Here is a 25,199-nt window from a genome sequence, read left to right on the forward strand (position 1 = left end):
TTTATAAAGCTAGAGAAAGACATAACCTTTCCGAGATAAGTGACCAACCATAACGTTTAGGGCCTGTTCGCATCAGTGTGGTCTTTCCGTTGAGGGGTTCCATCTGAGGTTTCCGTCGGGGGAACCCCTCAACGGAAAGGCAAAAGGAAACTACAGCTTCCATTTGCATCACCATTGATCTCAATGGTGATGGAAACTTTGCTAATGGTTTCCATTTGTCACCGTTGTGACAGGGTTCCGTTGTTTTTGACGGAATCGATAACGCCCGGTTGTCTGCTTACTGTGTGTAAATGTATGTGTAGTTGGTAATGTTGTAAGAAACGAGAGGACAGTTTGCACTCATAACTTTATGCAGCTGAAAACGTCCTGGAAATCCTCTGGTCGCAGACACAGTTGAAAACTTGTAAGGGGAATACGGGGGCGGACACCGAGAGACGGGGGGGGGGAGCGGTTGTTGCGTCTTTAACCTCAATTGTCCAGAAAAAGAAATCAGCGCACATCACAGTCCCAGGAGACACTCAAGAGGAACGTTATATCAAGAGAATCTTCAACCGGTGCAGGCAGTGTCGTAGCCAGTCCAACTCCAAAATAGACAAGAGAATAGAGACACCGCAGCACATGTAGTTACCAAAGTATCAAAAACAGGTGTCTTTTATTTCACCATAATAAATAGCGACGTTTCGACCCAATTATGGGTTTAACCTCCATTGGTTAACTGTCTTCCTTCTTCCCTTCTTTGTCAGCCTGGGCATTCTGCCTCCTGTAGTTCTGCTCAGCGGCGTGCAGCTCGCTGTAGTGCCACTGAATTCTATGTAGCGTTTCTGGTAGTCAGGGAGATAGATTTTCTAAGGTGACAAGGCTAGGGGTGAGGAGGAGTGCAGCGTCAGCTCGTTCTGAGCCCAGCGTTGACGGAGTCTAGCAATGCCATGCGAGCTGAGCAGATTGGCTGGTCGATGAGGAGGGAGGAGGGGTCTATAGGAGCAGCGAGGAGGCTTGCGTGGTAGTGTGGGAGACATTGTGATAAGTAAAGGACACTACAGCCCCCCATGCAGCCCAATCACTGGGAACAAAGACTACATTAACACTCAGCGCTCCAGTCTGTACAGTAGGGGGGACCACTCATGAAACTTTAGCACTGTGCCCAGTAGTGTACTTCGTCCTCTGGTCTAGAGGAGAAACTTCACTACTGAGCATGTGCAGTACAAATTAGGACATTTTAACTAAGGGCCATGGAGGAGCAGCAGCGCGAACATACTTAATCTCAAGGCCTTTTTACACGGCACAAAGATCAGGCAAAAGAGCGTTCATATGAAACTCGTTCATCGGCAGATCGTATCGTTTACGCACCACAAAATATTAGCACTGTCGGCAGCACATCTCCCTGTGTAAATAGGGAGATGTGCTGCCAACACGATGGAAATTTCTTGGGACGACCGATAGTAGTAATGATCGCTCGACCCTATACATTACTGATCATAGTTCCTTGTGAAAGGAGCAAATGAGGGCCGATCAATGAGCTGTCTCGTTGATCGGCACTTATTTTTACGGCTGATATTGGCCGGTGTGGTGTTAAAGTTAAAGAAGATAACAAAGAAGGGGTTATAACCAAGTTTCTATTGCCGCTCAAACATTCTGGTTATCACTGTTGCTTTGATAAATAGGGGCCTTAGATTAATAAATTATAACGTATCTTTATACGATTAAAATGTATATATATATATATATATATATATATATATATAAAATATATATTTTACTTAGGGGCCAGATTTGGAGTCTTTTCTGGATCCTCTTTTTGTCCCACTTTGGTTTTTATATTGGTTGTTCACATAGTAAAGATGCATTTAGGCACTGCACTTACCTGACTGCCTGTTGAACTCTTCTTCTGCGGATTGCATCCTTGATGTGCACTAAAGAATGACATTAATAGGGATCATCCAAATGTCAAGGATGGCTAAAGTTGTATTTTTTTATTTCATTTTTTTGTCATATATGTGGATTTTTTAATTACTTCAAATTCTCCAATAGAGCATTATAACTATTTCTGTTAAGATCTAGATAACCACAGGTAAGATGTATTAAAAACAAGTGCAATAAGAGTTTGTATATTAATATTCGCAAACATTTCTACTTATTATCGGGTGGACACAGACACTAGAGGGTCCTGTGCAAGGGCAGTATATATGCCACTTGCTTTGCAACAGAAAATGTAATGGGAGTGGGATGTGAGTCATAGCAGTGGAATCATTAGCCCAGACCCTTAAAGAGGCTCTGTCACCAGATTTTGCAACCCCTATCTGCTATTGCAGCAGATAGGCGCTGCAATGTAGATTACAGTAACGTTTTTATTTTAAAAAAACGAGCATTTTTGGCCAAGTTATGACCATTTTTGTAGTTATGCAAATGAGGCTTGCAAAAGTCCAAGTGGGTGTGTTTAAAAGTAAAAGTCCAAGTGGGTGTGTATTATGTGCGTACATCGGGGCGTTTTTAATACTTTCACTAGCTGGGCGCTCTGATGAGAAGTATCATCCACTTCTCTTCAGAACGCCCAGCTTCTGACAGTGCAGATCTGTGACGTCACTCACAGGTCCTGCATCGTGACGGCCACATCGGCACCAGAGGCTACAGTTGATTCTGCAGCAGCATCAGCGTTTGCAGGTAAGTCGATCTTACCTGCAAACGCTGATGCTGCTGCAGAATCAACTGTAGCCTCTGCTGCCGATGTGGCCGTCACGATGCAGGACCTGTGAGTGACGTCACAGATCTGCACTGTCACAAGCTGGGCGTTCTGATGAGAAGAGGATGTTACTTCTCTTCACAGCGCCCAGCTAGTAAAAGTATTAAAAACGCCCCGATGTACGCACATAATACACACCCACTTGGACTTTTACTTTTAAACACACCCACTTGGACTTTTGCAAGCCTCATTTGCATAATTACAAAAATGGTCATAACTTGGCCAAAAATGCTCGTTTTTTAAAAATAAAAACGTTACTGTAATCTACATTGCAGCGCCTATCTGCTGCAATAGCAGATAGGGGTTGCAAAATCTGGTGACAGAGCCTCTTTAAGTGCAATCTAATAGACAGTATAGAGTGATATTATTTTTCTTCTAAGGTAGCAGTGGGCGCTTTTATCTTATGGGCCCCTGTGCAGCTGGCACAGGTTACACATATTTCTGACCCAACTCATTATGTATCCAAAGTTTTTATTAATGCTTACAGCTATCTGTAACCGAGATAGATAAGACAACAAATGTGAAATATATCCGGGCTGGGCAAAACCTGGTAAAAAATAAATAAATAAAAATCGGCCAAGTTTTGCTTCCTGCCCTTCATACATTCGGCAGCGGGTGCTTCCAGCCTGCAAGAAACTGGATGCTGTCACTGTATGTGTTTGAGTCTCAAGTAGGGAGTAAAACAGCCCTGAAACATTTTGCTGTAAAAACTTTTATTGAGGAAATAAATCATCTTTTATACAAACAAGAAGTCTGATCGTGATATCTTTGAAGCAGCCCAAGATCCGGACACCACTTCTTACAGAATCTTGAGCATTGAATCTGTGAGTTCACAGAGAACACTGGACGAGGAGACAGTGGCAGCAAACTTCTTCTTTATTTAAAGTTTTCCAGGTTATCCAACATCCTACAGGATAACGAATGTTTATCTAATTATTCTATGGGATTTTAACCCCTTGGTGACAAACAACGGATTTATCAGTCACTGTGACATACCTCCCAACTGTCCCGGATCCGGCGGGACAGTCCCAGTTTCTCACCACTGTCCCGCCGTCCCGGGCGGTCTGTAAATGTCCCGCTGGGCGCTGCATCTGAACAGCTGATCGCTGCTGACTGCAGCAGCGATCAGAAGAAGGCAGGAGTCTTGCGGCGGTGTTCTCACTGGGATCGGTGCCGGCCCGTGAGTGGACCAGTCCAGTCACCTGACCTGTCATCTGACCTCACCGGTCCAGTGACTGGACTGGTTTACTCCCAGGCCGGCATCGACACCAGTGAGAATGCCGCTGCAAGACTCCTGCCTTCTTCTGACGGTGAGTGATGGGGAAACCTGGCCATCAAAAAATGGAACGTGCCCTATTTTCGGCTGTTTAGAAGTCTATGGGGCCGGGTAATACACGGCCATCACTGGATGTGTCCCGAGTGACAGCCGTGTCTTCAGTCGCTCGTGCTCTCTCTCCTCCTCCTCACAGTGCAGAGTGCATGTGAGGAGGAGGAGGGTCTTTTTTTTGACCCTGTAGGAGTCGGAATCCCCAATCCCTGGCCGGGGATTCCGCTACAGGAGAAGTGAGTGACTACACTGTCCATATATGGACACCGCAACGTCACTCACTTCTGAAGCGGAATCCCTGACCCTGTGGCCGGGGATTCCGCTACAGGAGAAGTGAGTGACTACACTGTCCATATATGGACACAGTGACGTCACTCACTTGTGAAACGGAATCCCCGAGCCTGTGGCTGGGGATTCCGCTACAGAAGAAGTGAGTGACCACACTGTCCATATATGGACACAGTGACGTCACTCACTTCTGAAGCGGAATCCCCGACCCTATGGCCGGGGATTCCTCTCCAGGAGAAGTCAGTGACTACACTGTCCATATATGGACATTGAAGTCAGTGACTTGTCCTGGAAGGGGGGAGATGGGTGCAACCTACAAGGGGCTTTGTGGCATTACCTACAGGGGGCTGGGTGGCATTACCTGCAGGGGGCTGGGTGGCATTACCTACAGGGGACTGGGTGGCATTACCTACAGGGGGCTGTGTGGCATTACCTACAGGGGGCTGTGGCATTATCTACAGAGAGCTGTGTGTGGCAACAAATTTAAATGAAATTCATCCGATTTTAAAACGGACAGGGAAAAAAACAGATGCAATACGGGTCAAAATCGGCCGTTAAAAATGGCAACACGGCATGAAACAGAATCGGAATGGATGCAAAACGGCTGGGAAAAACGACCCAAAATGGCCATTTTTATCGGCCAATTTTACTCGGACCATATCGTGTGAATAAAGCCTACCTCTACCACTCTCCGCTCTGGCGGCAATGTGGCACCTACAGGGGGACTGTGTGGAGCTATCTACAAGGGGGCTGTGTCTGGCGCTATCTACAGGAGGCTGTGTCTGGCGCTATCTACAGGGGGCCTGTGTATGGCACTATCTACAGGGGGCTGTATCTGATGCTATGTACAGGGGGGGCTGTGTGTGGAGCTATGTACAGGGTGGCTGTGTGTGGCACTATCTACAGGGGGCTGTGTGTGGCGCTATCTACAGGGGGGCTGTGTCTGACGCTATCTACAGGGGGCTGTATCTGACACTATCTACAGGGGGGCTGTATTTGGAGCTATCTACAGGGGGCTGTATCTGGCGCTAGCTACAGGGGGGCTGTGTCTGGCACTAGCTACAGGGGACTGGGTGGCATTATCTACAGGGGGCTGTGTGGCATTACCTACCAGGGGGGCTGTGGCATTATCTACAGAGGACTGTGTGTGGCAACAGATTTAAATGAAATTCATACGATTTTAAAACGGACAGGGAAAAAAACGGATGCAATACGTGTCAAAATCGGCCGTTAAAAACGGCAACATGGCCCGGAACAGAATCGGAACGGATGCAAAACGGCCGGAAAAAACGACCCAAAATGGCCGTTTTTATCGTCCGACACTCGGACCCTGTCGTGTGAATAAAGCCTACCTCTACCACTCTCCGCTCTGGCGGCAATGTGGCACCTACAGGGGGACTGTGTGTTGAGCTATATACAGGGGGGCTGTGTGTGGAGCTATCTACAGGAGGGCTGTGTCTGACGCTATGTACAGGGGGGCTGTGTGTGGAGCAATCTACAGGGGGGCTCAGGTGGATGATTTTTCCATTGACCGGTAGCAGAGTTACACAACTTGAAAAAAATAAATCCCCATTTGATGTGTTTATGCGGAATATTGGGCATGGTTAAGGGGCGTGGCTTAAAAATGTCCCTCTTTTCCGAATTCAAAAGTTCGGAGGTATGCACTGTGATCTGGTATTGCTCAGTAATTGTAGCAACGGCGCAGCTGTGATATACAGCCTTGCTTCTACCAAGATCGCAGATAACTCTGAAGTGATGCAACGGTCAAAAGCGACCTTAGTGGTCTGACGGAAGGGGCTCCCTCTGTTACTCCATCGATGCCCCAGCAATGGGTTAGGCACCATGCACACGACCGTATTTTTCATCCGTAATTACGGACCCATTCATTTCTATGGGCTACGGACCTTTCTGTACTTTTACGGATGGGTGTCCGTTCCATAGAAATGATCCGTAAAATATAGAACATGTCTTATTCTTGTCCGTAATTACGGCACGGACTCTCCATAGAAGTCTATGGGTGCTTCCGTAATTTTGGACGGCTACGGATGTGCATTGCTAGGCGACGCAAGGTTTGCAGATGTTGCACAACATTTGTATTTTTTTTCTTTTTGCGGATCTGTATATACGGATGCATTACGGACCATATTTTGCGGATACCATTCCATATATGTGGATAAGTTTGGACCCGTATTTACGGATGGATGAAAATACGGTCGTGTGCATGGGGCCTTACAATGGCATTTAGGGGGCCTGGCAAAGGCCCAGGTCTGCCATAGGTATATGCCTATAAGGCCATGCCAGAGGCCATGATAGACATTGATGCTTTGAAATAAGCGTGACTAATTTTTTAAAATTCAAATATAGTTTAAAGGGGTTTTCCCATCAGAGATATTTATGACATATCCACAGGATATGTCATAAATGTCAGATAGATGCAGGTCCCAACTCTGGGACTCGCACCTATCTCTAGAACAGGGCCCCCTGGACTCCTTTATGTTGTTGTTGACACATGTGATTCCCGACCATGAATTATGGACACAGTGTAGCCCACTGAGCTACGTTCTTTCCGTAAGTCCCATAGAACTGAAAGGTAGTTACGGAAACAGTGTAGCTCGCATGCTTCCGTAACTACTATTCACTGTGAGTGATCTCGCGGGAGGGAACACAGTGCAAGGAGCCCTGACACTGTCCGTAGCTGATTGGACAGTGTCAGAGTGAAGACATCACGCCCCCTTGCCATTTAGTTAGATAGAAACGCCCCATTGATAGTTCAGGGGCTTATTTATATATTGGGCGCCAAATATAATGGCACCGATATGTAAATAACGGAGGAAGATTGAAAAAAAATATGTAAAGTGAGAGAGTGTTTGTGCAGCCCTGCCTGTTAGAGGCTGCACTCAGCTGCACATGTATGGGCAGGTGAAAGGTTCTTTTTAACAAGATAAAGCTCTGGTATTAAACTCATAAAAGAAGGCTCAAGTATTGATAGCCTATCCTTAGGCCTGGTACTGCAGCCCAGTCCCATTCACTTACATTCACTTGCCCTTGTCAGTTGGAAATGACCAGGACAGGTTTACAGCCCCTTCATGTGTATACACAAATGTTTCCATTCACTGACTGCAGTCATAGGTCTTTTTATACAATTATTAAGCTTAAGCTTTACTTCATTGTGGTTACAAACCTTTGTAAATGTGATTGAAAGTTTGCGACGCTTGACAGCTATCAAATTAATGGGTATGCTTGTTGTTATATACCGTACTGAGGAGAAGTCCTATGGAAACGTCTTTTGATTTTATTACTAAGAATAGTGGGGTGAGCTATAATATACTGTACGTATGGGCAGATTATGGTTCCTAAACCTTAAATTCCTACCATGCTGTGCAAAACAGAGGTTATAGTGCACATGGAGTATTGGTGACGGAGATTAGATTACTTTGTATTGATTCAATTTAACAAATAAAAAGTTCTCTAAGCCTAGCTGGAAGCTTCGTTTCTGTGTGGGAAGGGAAATGACAACCCAACTGTACTTGGAAAACACATCAGAAAATGGCACCTAATTCTACATAATATAATAATCATCTCTCACTGTGGTCAGGAATAATTTATTATAAATAATCAGATATACACCTTTCAGTCCCAATATTAAAACCACCTGCCTAATATTACGTAGCTCCCCATCGGGCCACAAAAACAGCTCTGACCGGTCTAGGCACGGACTCTGCAAGACCTGTGAAGGTGTATGTGGTTTTTGGCATTGAGAAGTTAGCAGCAGTTCCTTAAAGTCCTGGAAGTTGTAAGGTGGGGCCTCCATGGATCAAACTTGCTTTTCCAGCACATCCCATTTGGTTGGACTGAGATCTGGGGAATTTGGAGGCCAAGTCAACACCTTGAACTCCATCATGTTCCTCAACCCATTTTTTGCAGTGTTGCAGGACACATTATCCTGCTGAAAGAGGACACTGCCATTAGGGAATATCGTTGCCATGAAGGTGTGTACTCGATCTGCTACAATGTTTAGGTAGGTGCTACGTGTCATGGTAACATCCACATAAAGAACATTGCCCAAAGCATCACACTGCCTCCACCGGCTTGCCTTCTTCTCATAGTGCATCCTGGTGCCATCTCTTCCCCAGGTAAGCGATGCACATGCACCCGGCCATCCACATGATGTAAAAGAAAATGCGATTCATCAGACCAAACCAAATTACTCCATTGTCCAGTTCTGATACTCACGTGCCCGTTGTAGGCGCTTTCGTCGGTGGACTGGGTTCAACATGGGTACTCTGACTGGTTTGCAGGTATACCGCCCCAAATGCAGCAATCTGCGGTGTACTGTGTGTTCTGACACCTTTCTATTACAGCCAGCATTAACTTTTTCAGCAATTTGTGCCACAGTTCTTATTCATTGGGATTATACAATACAGGCTAGCCATCGCTCCTCTTGCACATGAATGAGCCTTATGCACATGGGCCAGATTATAACATGGGAAAATCAGACTATTGCCACACAGCTACTACATCCCCAAACATACCATGTGTAACCTATAAAGATTGGAATATTTTTCACCCCACTATCAAACACCTGTATACTTCAGCACTACATGGCACTATACTTGGGCACAGTTTTATCTATATGTATAGTTTTCATCTTTTTTAGCAGCCTGATTTTTCTTTATTCTTTGTTACTCTGCTTCCAAAGGAGGAATGGGTGTCTCCATAGACCTTGATCCATTTGGATGGCCACACTCACTTTTTTTTTTACAAAACCTAAAAACGTTATTTGCAATGAAAATGTCATCTTTTTTTCAATGCACTTAGGGATTAAAATGGGAAAACTGGTGTAATTGTATTTATAAATGTAATTTCAAAGCCTCCTAAAAAAGTTTATGACTTGGGAAAAGTCCTGCTGGAAGCATCACACTATTGTATGCAAAAATACAAAAGATGAATCCTTGGTATTGTTTTAATACTGTAATTTACAAAGTTTCCTGATATAGTTCTTGTAATGCTTGCAAACAAAAAAGAGATGACATCATTTTCCATAATAAATATATAATAATACTCTTAAATAATAAAATATATGGAACAGAAAAAAATTACTTACTAAGCAAAGCCAATAAAGTCTTCGTGGTTAGTGTTGATATATGATAACTGTATATCAATCAGTAGTAACACCTTTGAAAAGAAAATAATAAACATCAAATTAGGAAATGTATATTTGCTTTGTAATTAACTATATATTTATATACTATATGGCCAAAAGTATGTGGACACCCATCCTAATTATTGAGTTCAAGAGTTTCATTCACACCCATTGCAAACAGTTGCATAAAACCAAGCATACAGCCATGTAATCTCCATAGACAAACATTGGTAGTAGTATAAGTCGTACTGAAGAGCTCAGTGACTTTAAACATAGCATTGTCACACTGTCATAGGATGTGCCTTTCGCCATTGTTTATCTGCCCTAGACAACTGCAAGTGATATTATTGTGAAGTGGAAGCGACTAGGAGTAAGTATATAAAAACCTCTATCCTCTGTTGCATCGCCCACTACAGAGTTCTAAACTGCCCCTGAAAGTGACATCAGCACAAGAACTGTGTGTCAAAAGCTTCATGAAATGGGTTTCCATGATCAAGCAATTTCTGGAGTGATGAATCAATTTTCACTATCTGGCAGTCTGATGGACAAATCAGGGATTGGTGGATGACAGGAGAACGCTACCTACCAGAATGTATAGTGCCTACTGTAAAATTTCATGGAGAAGGGATAATCATCTGGGGCTGATTTTTAGGGTTTGGGCTAGGATCCTGGTTACTAGTAAAAGGTAATGTTAATGGTATATCAAATAGAGACACCTTGGGCAATTGTATGCTTCCAACTTGGTGACAAAAGTTTGGGGACTGTCCTTTCCTGTTCCAGCATGACTGTGCCCTTCGGCACAAAGCGAGTTTTATAAAGACATAATTGGACATGAGTTTGGCATGGAGGAACTCAAATGACCTGCACAGAGCCCTGACCTGAATGGACACAAATTCTCACATACACAATCCAAAATCTGGTGAAAATATAGTTGTGTGTGTGTTCGTTTTCAGATCCAATATTCTCGGTTAAATTAGAGATACAGAGGTTGCAGTAATACCCAGGCCCTGGTCCCGGAAGAGACTTAAAAAGCCCTCTGTCACATAACCATAAGGGAGCAGAGGTGCAGATTTTGCATGATGTTACTCTTCTGAATATCTCACATACAGTACATCTTATTAGACAACTCTACTGCTATACTTAGTAGTAGCAATTACTGGTATACGTGGAATATTTACGAGGGGTTTGTGGATATAAGAAGAATTGTTCTTCACATACTTTTAAATTTCGATATACACACCTGCTCTTTGGTTTTCTCTTCTCGTTGATGGATGAATAAAGTTACTTTCCTTTCCGTTTCATCTCTGAGTTTTGGATAGTCAGATAACTAAAGCGAAACAAAATATATCAGATTAAATACACATTTTTACAGCTACTTCTATCAATGAATTATTTAAAAAGTGGAGTATAATCTTTTGGAGCCTACGTTTCTATAAAGTAAATATTTGAAATGTTAATTTCTCTCCCCAATTTGATTGTCCCCCTTCTGAATTCTTTAGTAAACAGCACAGACTTTATAAATGCTGCCTTAAAAAAAAAAAGTAATTGGTATTAAAGCAACACTAAAGACGAATTATCATTTTACATATAATGTAAAAAGATTGATTACATACTATATATGCAGCGTGTAATGGCAGGGGGTAGGGAGACGGACAAGTGAGCCCTAATCTACCCGCCACTCTGTCCCTGCCTACTTGCAACGACCCGCCCTAGGCGACGGGGTACAACTGGGCGGCGGTCCCTGCGCTCAGTAAGTGCACGACAAACATACAAAGGAACACAAGCAAGGAAAAGGGGCCGTTGCCCACGGCAACACCGTGAGCAACCAGAGTGGTGAACGAGCCGAGTCAAGCCAGGAGTGTGCGAGGTACAAAACGAAAAGCAGAAGAGTAGTCGGTAAGCCAGGGTCTGTATGGAGCAGGATCAAAAATAGCAGGAGCTGTAGCTGGGCCAGGAAACCACAAGGAAAGAATCACAAGCACCGAGGGACAGGAAGTGCAGGCTTAAATAGACCGAGGGCGGGAGCTAGCTGAGTCTGGCCAGGTTACGATAGGCTCTCCCACTCCTAAGCCTGCCAGCCTGAATGGTGGAAGCAGGAGTCAGTCTCAGGGATGTATTCTCAGGTGCTGACTGATTAGTTCTGGGAGTTAACCCCGAAGCTGTGCCTGGCAGATCCTTTACACAGCGCTGACATTATCTCCTCTCTAATATGTCGCCATGACTTTAGACTTACTCCAATATGAGGAAGCAGGAGTCTGAGCTCTCCTTTGACTATGCTGGTGCCTAATTCTAGTTATCAGCACAGTTATTGGTATTGAGCGGGTATACAGAGGCTGGTGACATCACTCACCAGCATCTGCCCACTCACTCAACTTTTCAAATATGTAGAAAGGTCTTTATATGACCTAGATCGTAATGGAACCACTTTAGGGGGTTAAATAACAAAAGAGAAATCCGTTTTATTAACTTATGCTAATGAGCATTTTTGTGCAACGAGGGCGTCACTGTTGCTCCTAAATACTCTTACGTCGCTCACCGTACTGTCTTTAACGCGTGTGCGTCCCTTCTCTTTACTTGGCGCATCCGCACTACGATCTCTCTGCACTCTAAACGTCACTATTGCGCATGCGCCGAGTAAAGAGCAGGGACGCGCGCTTTACAGATAGTAAGGGGCCAGGCATGAACGCGCCGATTAGGCTATGTCAATGTCAATCAATGAAAGATGGCAGGGAGGGGGGTTGAACTGGGGAGCGACGTAAGAGCATTTAGGAGCAACGGTGATGACCTCGTTGCACCTAAATGCTCATTAGCATAAAGTTAATAAAGTTAATAAAACGGATTTCTCTACAAAAGAGACAGTAAGCAGAAATTGAAAATAAACATTAGAAACAGGTTAGTCTTCTCTACAATACACTGTTATTAGTTTAATACGGACATTCTGGTGACAGACTCCCTTTAAATGAAGGACCCAAAATCACTGTCCAGTCAGGGGGCTGGATATTTGCTTTAACCCCTTACGGTCCTGGCCAATTTTGGCCTTGAGGACAGAGCCATTTTTTTATATTTCCCTTTTTGCATCCCGGCACTCATAACTTTTTAATTCTGCCTAGTGCAGACCATGACAGTGCTCTTTAAAAGGGCTATTCCCCCATCTAAGATAATAAATGTCTGGTTTGGCACTAGGTTGGAGAGTAGTAGATGAGTTGGAGAGGTGGCTGAACATGTGTGCTGCTCTCTCAGTTGTAGTTTATGGGACTTGTCAGACGCTCAGCATTTTCTTTAACTCCCAAAAGCAACAATGGGGATTACTGCGCACATGAGCTGCAACCATGTTTCCTCTTATCTGGAGTATTTATGGCATACTGTCGATATGGCATAAATGTCTTAGGTGGAACTGCACTTGGGAGTGTTACAATCTGAAAATTCGGCCCTTGGAAACGGAAAAGGTTGTGCAACCCAGATCTAACGCATACAGGCTGCCATAAAAACAGTGATATAAAGGACAGTTCTCATAATATATTAGGAATTTGATCATACTGCGAGTGTCTTACATGATAAGTGACCACAAACCTCATCAATCTAAAACTGTAAAATTTTAGTATGACATAGAAAACTACTAAAAGACTAAAATACAAGATTTCCTCCTGATTCTGCTTACCTCTTATTTTATCTACTCACTAGACTCTATACTTTTGTCCTCAGCTGCTTAGAATGACTTTTTATACATCCTATGGCCAAAGTATGTGGACAACCCTCCTAATTATTGAGTTCAAGTGTTTCAGCCACACCCAAACAGGTGCATAAAATCAAGCACACAGCCATGCAATCTCCACAGACAAACATTGATAGTAGTATGGGTCATGAAGAAGAACTCAGTGAGTTTACACTTAGCACTTTTGCCACGAGTCAGTTAGTGACATTTGTGATCTGTTAAATCTGCCCTGGTCAACTGTAAATACTATTATTGTGAAGTGGTAACATCAAGGAGTCACAACAGCTCAGCCACGAAGCGAGAGCACACAAGCTCACAGAGTGGAACCATCAAGGGTTGACGTGCGTGGCACATAAAAGTCGCCTTTTCCCTCTTGCATCATTCACTGCAGAGTTTTAAACTGCCTCTGGAACTCTAAGGCTGGGTTCACACGACCTATTTTCAGACGTAAACGAGGCGTATTATGCCTCGTCTTACGTCTGAAAATAGGGCTACAATACGTCGGCAAACATCTGCCCATTCATTTGAATGGGTTTGCCGACGTACTGTGCAGACAACCTATCATTTACGCGTCGTCGTTTGACAGCTGTCAAACGACGACGCGTAAAAATACAGCCTCGTCAAAAGAAGTGCAGGACACTTCTTTCAGACGTAATTTGAGCCGTTCTTCATTGAACTCAATGAAGAGCAGCTCAAAATTTACGGCTGTCAGAGAAGCCTCGCAAAATGGGAGGAGGAGCAGTTACGACTAAAACGAGGCAGCTGTTTTCTCCTGAAAACAGTCTGTCTTTTCAGATGTAAATGCCTGCTATCGTGTGCACATACCCTAAGATCGCCAAGCGTCGGCTCGAGTAAAACATGCTGCCACTGGACTCTGGAGCAGTGAAAACATGTTCCCTAGAGTGATGAATCCCGTTTCACTATTTGGCAGTCTGGATTTAGAAGATGTCAGGGGAACGCTACTTACTGGAATGTATAGTGCCTACATTAAAATTTGTAAAATTATTACTATACTGTAACATCGGGTGGAAGAGGGATTATGGTCTGGGGATGTTTATCAGGGTTTGGGCTACGCCCCTTATTTATAGTGAAGAGTAATGCTATAGCATTACAAACACATTTTAGATAATTGTATGCTTCCAACTTTGAAGCAACAGTTTAGGGAAGGCCCTTTTCTGTTCCAAGATAACCCTGCCCCGTGAACAAAGCGAGATCCATAAAGACGTGGTGCGACGAGTTTCATGTGGAGGAACTCGAGTAGCGTGCAGGGAACCCTGACCTCAGCCCCATCCAACACCTTTAGGGATGAGTTGGAGCCCTGATTGCGAGCCAGACTTTCTCCTCCAACATCAGTGTCTGTCCTCACAAATGCTCTTTTGGCTAATTTGGCACAAATTCCCATAGACACACTCCAAAATCTTGTGTAAGGGTCAATGCACACGATGCATATTATGTACGGTTTTGCCGCGCGTATTTGCGTGCAGCAAAACCGCAGCGTTATAGAGTACCAGCATAATCAATGAGATTCCAGGTAATCTCATGTCCATGCTGCAATATTTTTCGAGACGAAAATTGACCCGCGGTGATTATTTTCGAAATTGCAGCTTGTAAATTTTTCTCGTGATTCCACTTGCGAATCCTATCCCTGTTCTATAGAAATACACAGCATGAAAATGCCGCAATTTACACAGCAAAACGTAAAAACTGCTCAATTTACGCTGCAAAACTTATAAAGCACACCGAAAAACACATAAAAAACGCACCTTCAGGGGCGTTTTTTCCTGCTAATTTCTTGCGGTTTTGCTGTGTATTTTCCGCAGCAAAATACTCAACGTGTGCATGTAGCCTCAAGCCCTGCGCGGAAGAGAGGAGGCCGTTATAGCCACAAAAGGGGGCAAAACTCCATTTTAACACCCATGGTTTTGGAATGGGATGTCCAACAAGCTCATATAGGTGTGATTGTCAGGTGTCCACATGTTTTGCGCCGATAGTGTATAAGGCTCTATGTACATTATAATTTGTTCTATTCCGTCAGGGTTCTGGTATGTGTTGACGGCAAGAATAGTGTAGTCTGCAATGCTATTCTTGCCATCAAAAATACTGGTACCCTGATGGAAACCTAATGGACCCTATTATAAGTCAATGGTCATTCATAGTAATTCATTGGGATCTCTTTGAAAATGGATCCGTCCAACAGGCCATGACTCTTAAGAATGGAAGCCATGACAGTAGTGTGATCAGAGCATAAGCCTTTTTGAAATGGCAAATTATGCTATTTGAAGACTTGAGTGAAAGCAAAATTATGTGGAATAGCATCATACTGTACCTTAGACATGCATTGTGTAACAGTGTTAAGGAGCTCCTGGATAACCAGGTCAACACATTTCAAAGCTGGCCCTTTTAGCTTCACAATTAGTTTTTTCACTATTGCTTGAAATGCCATATCAGGAGTAAACAGCCCAGTTCTGTGAAGAGAAAAAAACAAAACCATTGAATAATGCAGGTCTTATTAAAGTCAAGTCATGGGCAAGTAAAGTCTCTCCTAGACATTAGTTTGCTTTACGAAGTCTTAAAATGGATGTCTACTCTTGAATACTATTTTGTTTGCTATATTTTAAATAGGTCCAAAATTCTGTGCTGACTAATTTTATAATACATCTTTATAGTGGTCGGAGCTCCGTTTTCTGTTGAAGAGCTCCAAATCCGCTGCACTAAAACAGAGTAAATTCATAAAATTCTGATGGTCTACAGCTACCACTAGAGGGAGCTTAGGAGTTAACAGCATGCAATAATAAACAGAATGCAGTTGTTAGGAAAACGCCTGTTCCCTTAAGATCACCATGACTACTGTTCTAGCTTCTGGGCGGTTCTGGTTTTACTTTGAGCCTATCTCTTTTCTCTGTCCTTCTGCCTATTAGGTGTAGGGTTAGTATTTATACCTGGCTTCCCCACCTGTTCTTTGCTTGTGATTTTCCTGTCTGCATGTGTTTTGATCAAGCTACTTACCTACACCCTTTACCTCTGACTTCTGGACTTCTTGGAAATTAACCTTGGCGCGTATTTAACCCTTTGTTTACGGATTTTGATTATCTGCTCCCGACTGGTTCTGACCTCTGCTTTACCGGATATCCACTTGCTTACTGATTTGGATGTTCTGTTTACCCTCTGGCTGCCTGGTTCCTGTCCAGGTTTGCCTGCATTGCACCTCTTATCCAATACTGAACTCTGCTAAGACAACCTGGGTTCTATGCAGCAAAAACCATCCTGCCTTGCGGTCGGCTCTGACGAAGACCTTAGACTCTGTTGATCAGAGTTGTGATGGATTGGAGGTTGCAGATTTATTTGAACGCTTTCTCCCGGCAGTCTCCAGCAGCCTTAGGGGAATTGCTGAACTTGCAACTCCATAATAGCAGTAAGCTCCTAAATTCCCACTTTTGGGTTAAAGAGTATACAGTATTGCGTTTGATTCCTGACCAAAGCAATATTTACATGTCATGGTGCTTTGTGAGTTATCTCCAGGCACTTTGGTTATCACAAAGACAGCAAAAGCAAATTTGCATTATGTACAATTTATGTAAGGTCCAGTGGAACAAAAAGACTGATGTGAATAAATAGAATAAATATATCAACACTATATAAATAATGTAAAATAAATAAACAACTCATCCCAAATTGGTTATTGTCCAAAACAACTGTGAAAGTCATTGCTTAGAACACAGATACTCAAATATATATATTTCCAAAACCCAGTAAAGAATCAGAAGCCACACTCATAAAAATAACATCTGCTGTATGAATCTACCTTTATTTCAGAGAAAAGTTAATGCATCTTCCAGGACAGACGCTGGTGCAATGAACTCTACTGTTTGGAAACATCTAGAAGTCACCTCGGATACTCAGTCTCCACATTCAGCAGGTAGTAGTAGTCGCTTTCGTGGTTTTTTGTGTTTACCACTTGTCATGGACTATACCAAAAACTCTTTCCCACAAACTAATTTAGGACAATGAATGTCTGGGTTCTTTTTCTGGAGGATTTTTTTTCTATTGGATTATATCAAAGTGAGAAAGGAGATTTCTTCTTTACTGAATGGACTATTTCTCATTAAGAAAACCATCATCTTAAAAGTTAAAGTTTTAATAAAATGAAGGGTTTAGGGGAGTGTTTATTTGATATACACTTAAATGGGTCATCTGGGGACCAAAAATTCCCTGGGATTTATATTTTTATGTGAAAGTCGTCATTTACTAATAATAATAGTACGTAAATTTTTAATTCTGTACTGAATCGTGCAGTTCAAACCCGGTGAAGTGGTGCCAGAAGTCCTGTCGTTTTCCTAATAGTGATGACGTGCCGACATGGCCCCACATGACTGAGAGCTTGTTTCCTGTGCCATTTGTGTTGGCAGTATTATTCAGTAACAGTACGGTAGTATTATTCAGTCACTATGTGGTGGTAATATGTGGTCATAATGTGAAGGTATTATTCAGTAACAGTATGGTGGTATTATTTATTCACTATGTGGCAATGGCGGATCATCATTGGGCAGCCGCCCGGGGCCCAAGGTGCCCATGGCCGCCCCAAGTACAATGCGTTTTTGCCGCAAATCGCGGCAAAAACACGACAAACCGGCATTGTGTATATCCTGTAAAGGACACATGACTATGTCTGCAGTTCTTGTTACTGATTAGAGACCTGCTGGTCACATGACCGCAGCTCCTAGAACACAAGTAAGAGAGAAGACCGTGAGGTGAGCTGCGAGGTAAGTATAAGGGTATCATGGATTTGTTTAAGGGGTCTGTATTTAGGTGGTCTGGGGTCTGCATTTAGGGGGTCTAGTCTGGGGTCTGTATTAGTTTATTGGGTCTGTATTTACGTAGTCTGTAGTAGTTTAACGGGCCTGGTCTGGGGTTTGTATATTTAGGGGTCTGGTCTGGGGTCTATATTTAGGGGGCCAGGGGTCTGTATTAGTTTAGGGGTCAGGGGTGGGGTCACTGGCGTAGCTATATGGGTCGCAGTGGTCGCAATTGCGACCGGGCCCCGAAGCCAGGGGGGCCCAGGGTCCCCCCCCGCACCACATCAATAAAAAGTTACCTGTGGATAGGCCATCAATGTTTAGGGACTGCACAACCCCTAAGCCTACGATGTAGCAGGCTTAGGGGGCCCATGAGACAGGATCACAGATTGTGTGATCCTGTCTGCTGGGCCCTGTATCTAAGCCAATCACATGGTAGGCTTAGATACATGGTCCATGCGTGATCCTGTCTGCTGGGCCCTGTATCTAAGCCAATCACATGGTAGGCTTAGATACAGGGCCCATGTTGATCCTGTCTGATGGGCCCTGTATATAAGCCTACCACACTGTAGGTTTAGATACAGGGTCCAGCAGACAGTAATCTTATACTGTATAAGATTACTGTCTGCTGGACCCTGTATCTAAGCCTACGTTGTGGTAGTCTTAGATACAGGGTCCCACAGACAGTATCACACATGGGCCCTGTATCTAAGCCTGTGTTACTAATCGTTTTTTTTGTGTGTTTTCTTACATGTTCGGTCGTTGGACTACGGCGGATTCCAGGACTACTTCGATGACGGCTTTTTTTTTATTATCAATAAAATGGTTAATGAGGGTTGTGTGGGTTTTTTTTTATTTCAATAAAATATTTTTTCTATGTCTTTGTTTTTTTTTAAACTATATTACTACCGCCTTAATAATGGCCGCCGTCTGATTGACAGCATCCATTGCTAAGGCGGGGCTTAGTGTTAGCCGGTGCAGAGGCGAACACTAACCCCCTTTATTACCCGGGTACCCACCGCCACCAGGGGTGCTGGGAAGAGCCGGGTACGATCCAGTACCTGACCATCTGTAGTGATGGTCAGCCACTGGGGTGGCCGCAGGCTGGCATTATCAGGAGGGGAAAGGCCAGAAACAGTGGCCCTTCCCACCCTGGTAATGCTAGGCTGCTGCTGCTTTATTGTATCTGGCTGGTTATGAAAAACGGGGGGGACCCCACGTCATTTAAAAAAAATAAAAAATAAAAATAATTGGAAAGAACGATGTCGGGTCCCCCCCCAATTTTCATAACCAGCCAGATACAACACAGCAGCAGCAGGCAGCATTACCAGGGTGGGAAGGGCCACTGTTTTTGGCCTTCCCCAGCCTAATACTACCAGCCTGCGGCCGCCCCGGTGCCTGACCGTCACTGCAGATGGTCGGGTACTGGTTCGTACCCGGCTCTTCCCAGTACCCCTGGTGGCGGTGGGTACCGGGGTAATAATGGGGGTTAGTGTTGGCCTCTGCACCGGCTAACATTAAGCCCCACCTTAGTAATGGAGGTTGTCAATCAGCCAGCGGCCATTACTAAGGCGGTGATAATAAAGTTTAAAAAGATACAAGCACATATAAAAAATATTTTATTTAAATAAAAAAACACAACCCTCATTAACCATTTTATTGAGAATAAAAAAAACGCAGTCATTGAAGTCCTCGAATCCGAAGTCCAACAACCGAACCTGTAAAAAAACACAAACACACAAAAATAATCAGTAACACATAAAGAAGCAAAATTATTATACTTACCTTTCCTGGGTCCAGCGCTGGAGCCGCAATGTCAGCGAGCTGAGCCCTGTATCTAATCCTATCATGTGTTATACAGTCTGCTGAGCCCTGTATCTAATCCTATCATGTGTGATACTGTCTGCTGGGCCCTATATCTAATCCAATCATGTGTGATACTGTCTGCTGAGCCACTGTATCTAATCCTATCATGTGTGATACTGTCTTCTGAGCCACTGTATCTAATCCTATCATGTGTGATACTGTCTGCTGGGCCCTATATCTAATCCAATCATGTGTGATACTGTCTGCTGAGCCACTGTATCTAATCCTATCATGTGTGATACTGTCTGCTGAGCCACTGTATCTAATCCTATCATGTGTGATACTGTCTGTTGAGCCACTGTATCTAATCCTATCATGTGTGATACTGTCTGCTGAGTCATTGTATCTAATCCTATCATGTGTGATACTGTCTGCTGGGCCACTGCATCTAATCCTATCATGTGTGATACTGTCTGCTCAGCCACTGTATCTAATCCTATCATGTGTGATACTGTCTGTTGAGCCACTGTATCTAATCCTATCATGTGTGATACTGTCTGCTGAGTCATTGTATCTAATCCTATCATGTGTGATACTGTCTGCTGGGCCACTGCATCTAATCCTATCATGTGTGATACTGTCTGCTCAGCCACTGTATCTAATCCTATCATGTGTGATACTGTCTGCTGAGCCAATGTATCTAATCCTATCCATAGTTTATAGGGTCGTAGTGCTATAGATATGCTATGCTGTCTCCTATACACACATTTTTTTTTGGGCGGACACATATGTATTGGGGCTATTTCCCCTGACATTTTAAGCCCTGAGGGTCTGTTCTCACGGCAGCGACCGTTACGGCTGAAATTACGGAGCTGTTTTCAGGAGAAAACAGCACTGTAATTTCAGCCGTAATGGCATGTGCAGGCGTCTTTCGCTGCATCCATTACAGACGTAATTGGAGCTGTTTTTCCATGGAGTCCATGGAAAACGGCTCCATTTACGTCTGAAGAAGTGACAGGCACTTCTTTGACGCGGGCGTCTTTTTTAAAAAAAAATGACCGTCGGCACAGAACATCGTAAGACCCATTCAAATGAATGGCCAGATGTTTGCCAACGCTTTTGAGACGCATTTTCGGACGTAATTCAATGCTAAAACGCCCGAATTACGTCCGTAAATAGTGTGTGAACCCAGCCTTAGTGACGCCTCGGCTGCTAGTGCTGCATTGTTGGGTCACTTAGGAGACCCAGCGATGCAGCTGAAAGCTGCGGACCGTCGGCCATGAGGAGTTTGCGGGGGGGGGGCCCAATAAGAACTTTTGCATCGGGGCCCATGAGCCTTTAGCTACGCCCCTGGGTGGGGTCATTATTAGTTAAGGGGGTCTGTATTTATGAGTCTGGTGTGGGGTCTATTAGTTTATGGGGTCTGTATTTAGGGGGACTGGTCTGGGGTCTGTATTAGATTTGGCGGTCTGGTCTGGGGTCATTATTAGTTTAGGGGGTCAGGTGTCAGGTCTGTATTTAGGGGTCTGGTCCGAGGTCTATATTTAGGGTGCTTGTTCTGGGGTATGTATTTGTTTAGGGGGGTCTGGGTACTGCAATAGTTTAGAAGGTCTGGGGCCTGTATGTATTCTAATTTATTAGTCTAAATAAAGGGGGATGTCTGGGCACATCAATAGGTCACCAGTATGAAAAATAGGTCCGTGCCCAGACAACCCCTTGAATGTATGGATCTGGGCCTTGGTGCCTGAATTTTTGTGTTTCTATAGAGGCTGGAAATGGTTGCAGAAGCGAGGAGCAAAGATGTCTCATCAGGAGAAGTCGCCATACCGGTCTGTGTCAGGTGTAGAAGAAAAAAAGAACGTCTCCCATCAGATAAGACGTCACCTGTGAGTAACTGGATCTATAGAGGATCTGTCCGCTCTCCTGACAGGTCTGTTGTAGGAAATCCTTGTATTCCACTTAAAGTCTTTGCGTACCCAAGACTAATAGACAAATGCGTGTTACCATTCCCATTGTTAAGAGGATGTGTCCCTACACAGTGTGATACAGTCAGCGATGGTTGTAGAATGTCAGTATGTAGGGACACAGCTCTTTGACAAGAGGAATCGTAACAGCCATTTATTTGTCAATGCTCTCACAGAAAGGTGGTGATTACTATAGACACGGCAGAGCGGCGGTGGAGAAAACGGGCCGAAGTTTGTGGAACGGCCGAGGGCCTGTGGTCTATTTAATCCACCACTGCTATATGGTCATGATGTGGTGGTATTATTCAGTCACTATGTGGTGGTAATATGTGGTCATGGTGTGGCAGTATTATTTAGAAACAGTATGGGGGTATTATTTAGTTACTATGTGTTTGTAATATGTGGTCATAGTGTGGCTGGATTATTCAGTAACAGTATGAGGGTATTATTTAGTCACTATGTGGTCATGGTGTGGAGGTATGTATTATTCAGTAACAGTATGGTGGTAGTATTTAGTCACTATGTAGTGGTAATATGTGGTCATGGTGTGGGGTATTATTCAGTCACTATGTGGTTATGGAGTGGCGGTATTATTCAGTAACAGTATAGTGGTATTATTCAGTCACTATGTGGTGGTAATAGGTGGTCATGGTGTGGAGGTATTATTCAGTATTAGCATGGTGGTAGTATTCAGTCACTATGTAGTGGTAATATGTGGTCATGGTGTGGAGGTATTATTCAGTATTAGCATGGTGGTAGTATTCAGTCACTATGTAGTGGTAAAATGTGGTCATGGTATGGCTGAATTACTCAGTAACAGTATGGTGGTATTATTCAGTTACTATGTGGTGGTAATATGTGGTCATGTTGTGGAGGTATTATTCAGTAACAGTACAGCTGTATTATTCAGTCACTATGTAGTGGTAATATGTGGTCATGGTGTGGCTGTATTACTCAGTAACAGTATGGTGGTAATATTCAGTCACTATGTGGTGGTAATATGTGGTCATGGTGTGGAGGCATCATTCAGTATTAGCATGGTGGTAGTATTACGTCACTATGTGGTGGTAATATGTGGTTATGGTGTGGCTGTATTATTCAGTCACTATATGGTCATGGTTGGGCTGTATTATTCAGTAACAGTATGGTGGTAGTATTCAGTCACTATGTAGTGGTAATATGTGGTCATGTTGTGGAGGTATTATTCAGTAACAGTATAGCGGTAATATTCAGTCACTATGTGTTAGTAATATGTGGTTATGGTGTGGTGGTATCATTCAGTAACAGTATTGGTGTATTATTCAGTCACTATGTGGTTATGGTGTGGAAGTATTATTCAGTAACAGTTTGGGGTATTATTCAGTCACTATGTGGTTATGGTGTGGAGGTATTATTCAGTAACAGTATGGTGGTATTATTCAGTCACTATGTGGTTATGGTGTGGCGGTATTATTCAGTAACAATATGGGGGTATTATTCAGTCACTATGTGGTGGTGGTGGTAATATGTGGTCATGGTTTGGCTGTATTAGTCAGTAACAGTAAGGTGTTATTATTTAGTCACTATGTTGTAGTAATATGTGGTTATGGTGTGGTGGTATTATTCAGTAACAGTATTGGTGTATTATTCAGTCACTATGTGGTTATGGTGTGGAAGTATTATTCAGTAACAGTTTGGGGTATTATTCAGTCACTATGTGGTTATGGTGTGGAGGTATTATTCAGTAACAGTATGGTGGTATTATTCAGTCACTATGTGGTTATGGTGTGGCGGTATTATTCAGTAACAATATGGGGGTATTATTCAGTCACTATGTGGTGGTGGTAATATGTGGTCATGGTTTGGCTGTATTAGTCGGTAACAGTAAGGTGTTATTATTTAGTCACTATGTTGTAGTAATATGTAGTCATGATGTGGCAGTATTTGTTGTCCCTTGTATAGTGGTATCATTGGTAACATTGGCCTTGGTATACTGGGTTTTGTTTAGTAACAGTATGGTAATATTTGTTCCTTATATAGTGGTATTATTTGGTAACTTTATGATTGTATTAATTAGAAGTTTATTATAAATCATAGAAAATTGTCTTAAAGGCTATGGTTTTTTTTTTGTTTTTTTTTTTACTAGCAATGCCTTAGGGACCAGGTGCAAAATTTGCTCTGGGGCCCACAGAACTCAAGTTACGCCCCGTTTCTCACACAGTAATAATGTTACTTTAAGAAGTGTAAGTAGGGGATAAATGTTGGGATAGCTCTACTAAAAATTGGAGGATTTCAATTAAGGCCCTTTAAAGGGGTATTCCCTATTGAAGAATAGGTCTCAATAAACAGCATTTTAAAAATTAATAGTTTTTGGAATTTACATAAATGACCCAAATTGTAGCATTTAAATTAAATCTTTGCCCCAAGTACTCCAAATACTACCAGTGTTGTGATCCCGATGCCGCTGTAGTTCATTTTTAGCAGGATGAGCATGTGAGCATGTGAGCATGTGGGCCAATCAGAGTTCTGCATCATCACGCCTGCGCAGTAGTGCAGTCCTTTGAGCACAAGAAGAGCATGCACAATACACCCTCAGCACTGCTTTCCTGGACATGTGCCGTCCATTAGTCCTCATGCATCGCAGTTCCATCTTCTATCATCCCTAGCTCATTAGTCTGGGGCTGCAAAAAACTCTGCCTGTCTGAGGATCACAGCACTGCGACCCCATAAGAATAAACTGGGCAGTCATGGGTAATCTAGTTTTTTACATTACAGCGGGGGTCATGTGACTAGCTCTGTAGGACCTAAAGAGGGAAAAGGATACCGGAGCCGATTGAGACATAAAAAGAGCAAGGAGCAACCTGTGAAAACTAAGGAGCAAACAGTAGGCATGTATATGAAAGTTAATTAAAGCCGGGCAGAGTTTAGGAAAAAAAACTTTGGAAGTGGGAAACCCCCTTTAAAGGAGACATCTCCCCAAAATTATCTTGAATAGAAAATGAGAAGTCTGTGATCTCAGACCACCACTGATTTCCAGGAAAAAAGGTCTCCACTTGGCACCACTCAGATTTTTGATACTGAACATAACAGTCTAATCAGGCTGTAATACATTTAAATGGCTTTTTTCTTAAAACATTGTCAGATTTTCAATAGAGGGTTGTCGTTCCGTAAATAGTTACCTATTCAAGATTAATGAACGTGGTTTCTACTCACATGTATCATGACAATAGTGGTCACATATTACATTCATACTATACATACCCTCAAGCACCTATTTTCCGCTGTGATGTAGTCACATATGTGCCGTCACGCTTCACTATGGTATGATATGGAAATACCCAAATGCAGGGCTGCAGCACGATGGGGCAAATCATTTTTTTCTTTTTCCTTCCTAGGTGTTTTTGCCACCCTCATCCCTCTCCAAGAGTGCCAGCTATAGAATTCAAATAA

General features: G+C 43.3%; 1 protein-coding gene and 1 long non-coding RNA gene across 2 annotated transcripts in view; one reads left to right on the plus strand and one right to left on the minus strand.

Moving 5' to 3' along the window:
* Window positions 1–25,199, plus strand: part of LOC142657846 (uncharacterized) — a 484,403-nt gene that overhangs the window by 335,178 nt on the left and 124,026 nt on the right. The gene's annotated exons all lie outside the window — the stretch shown is intronic.
* DNM3 (dynamin 3) overlaps window positions 1–25,199 on the minus strand; it is a 194,078-nt gene that overhangs the window by 150,915 nt on the left and 17,964 nt on the right. The window contains exons 5-8 of the mRNA XM_075832025.1: window positions 15,534–15,672; window positions 10,736–10,822; window positions 9,457–9,527; window positions 1,862–1,910 (exon numbers count right to left, since the gene is read on the minus strand). Of these exons, the coding sequence (XP_075688140.1) occupies window positions 1,862–1,910; window positions 9,457–9,527; window positions 10,736–10,822; window positions 15,534–15,672 (346 nt within the window). The remainder of the gene's footprint in view (window positions 1–1,861; window positions 1,911–9,456; window positions 9,528–10,735; window positions 10,823–15,533; window positions 15,673–25,199) is intronic.

Source organism: Rhinoderma darwinii, chromosome 7 (assembly GCF_050947455.1).
Source record: "Rhinoderma darwinii isolate aRhiDar2 chromosome 7, aRhiDar2.hap1, whole genome shotgun sequence".
In the NCBI taxonomy this organism is placed as follows: Eukaryota; Metazoa; Chordata; class Amphibia; order Anura; family Rhinodermatidae; genus Rhinoderma; species Rhinoderma darwinii.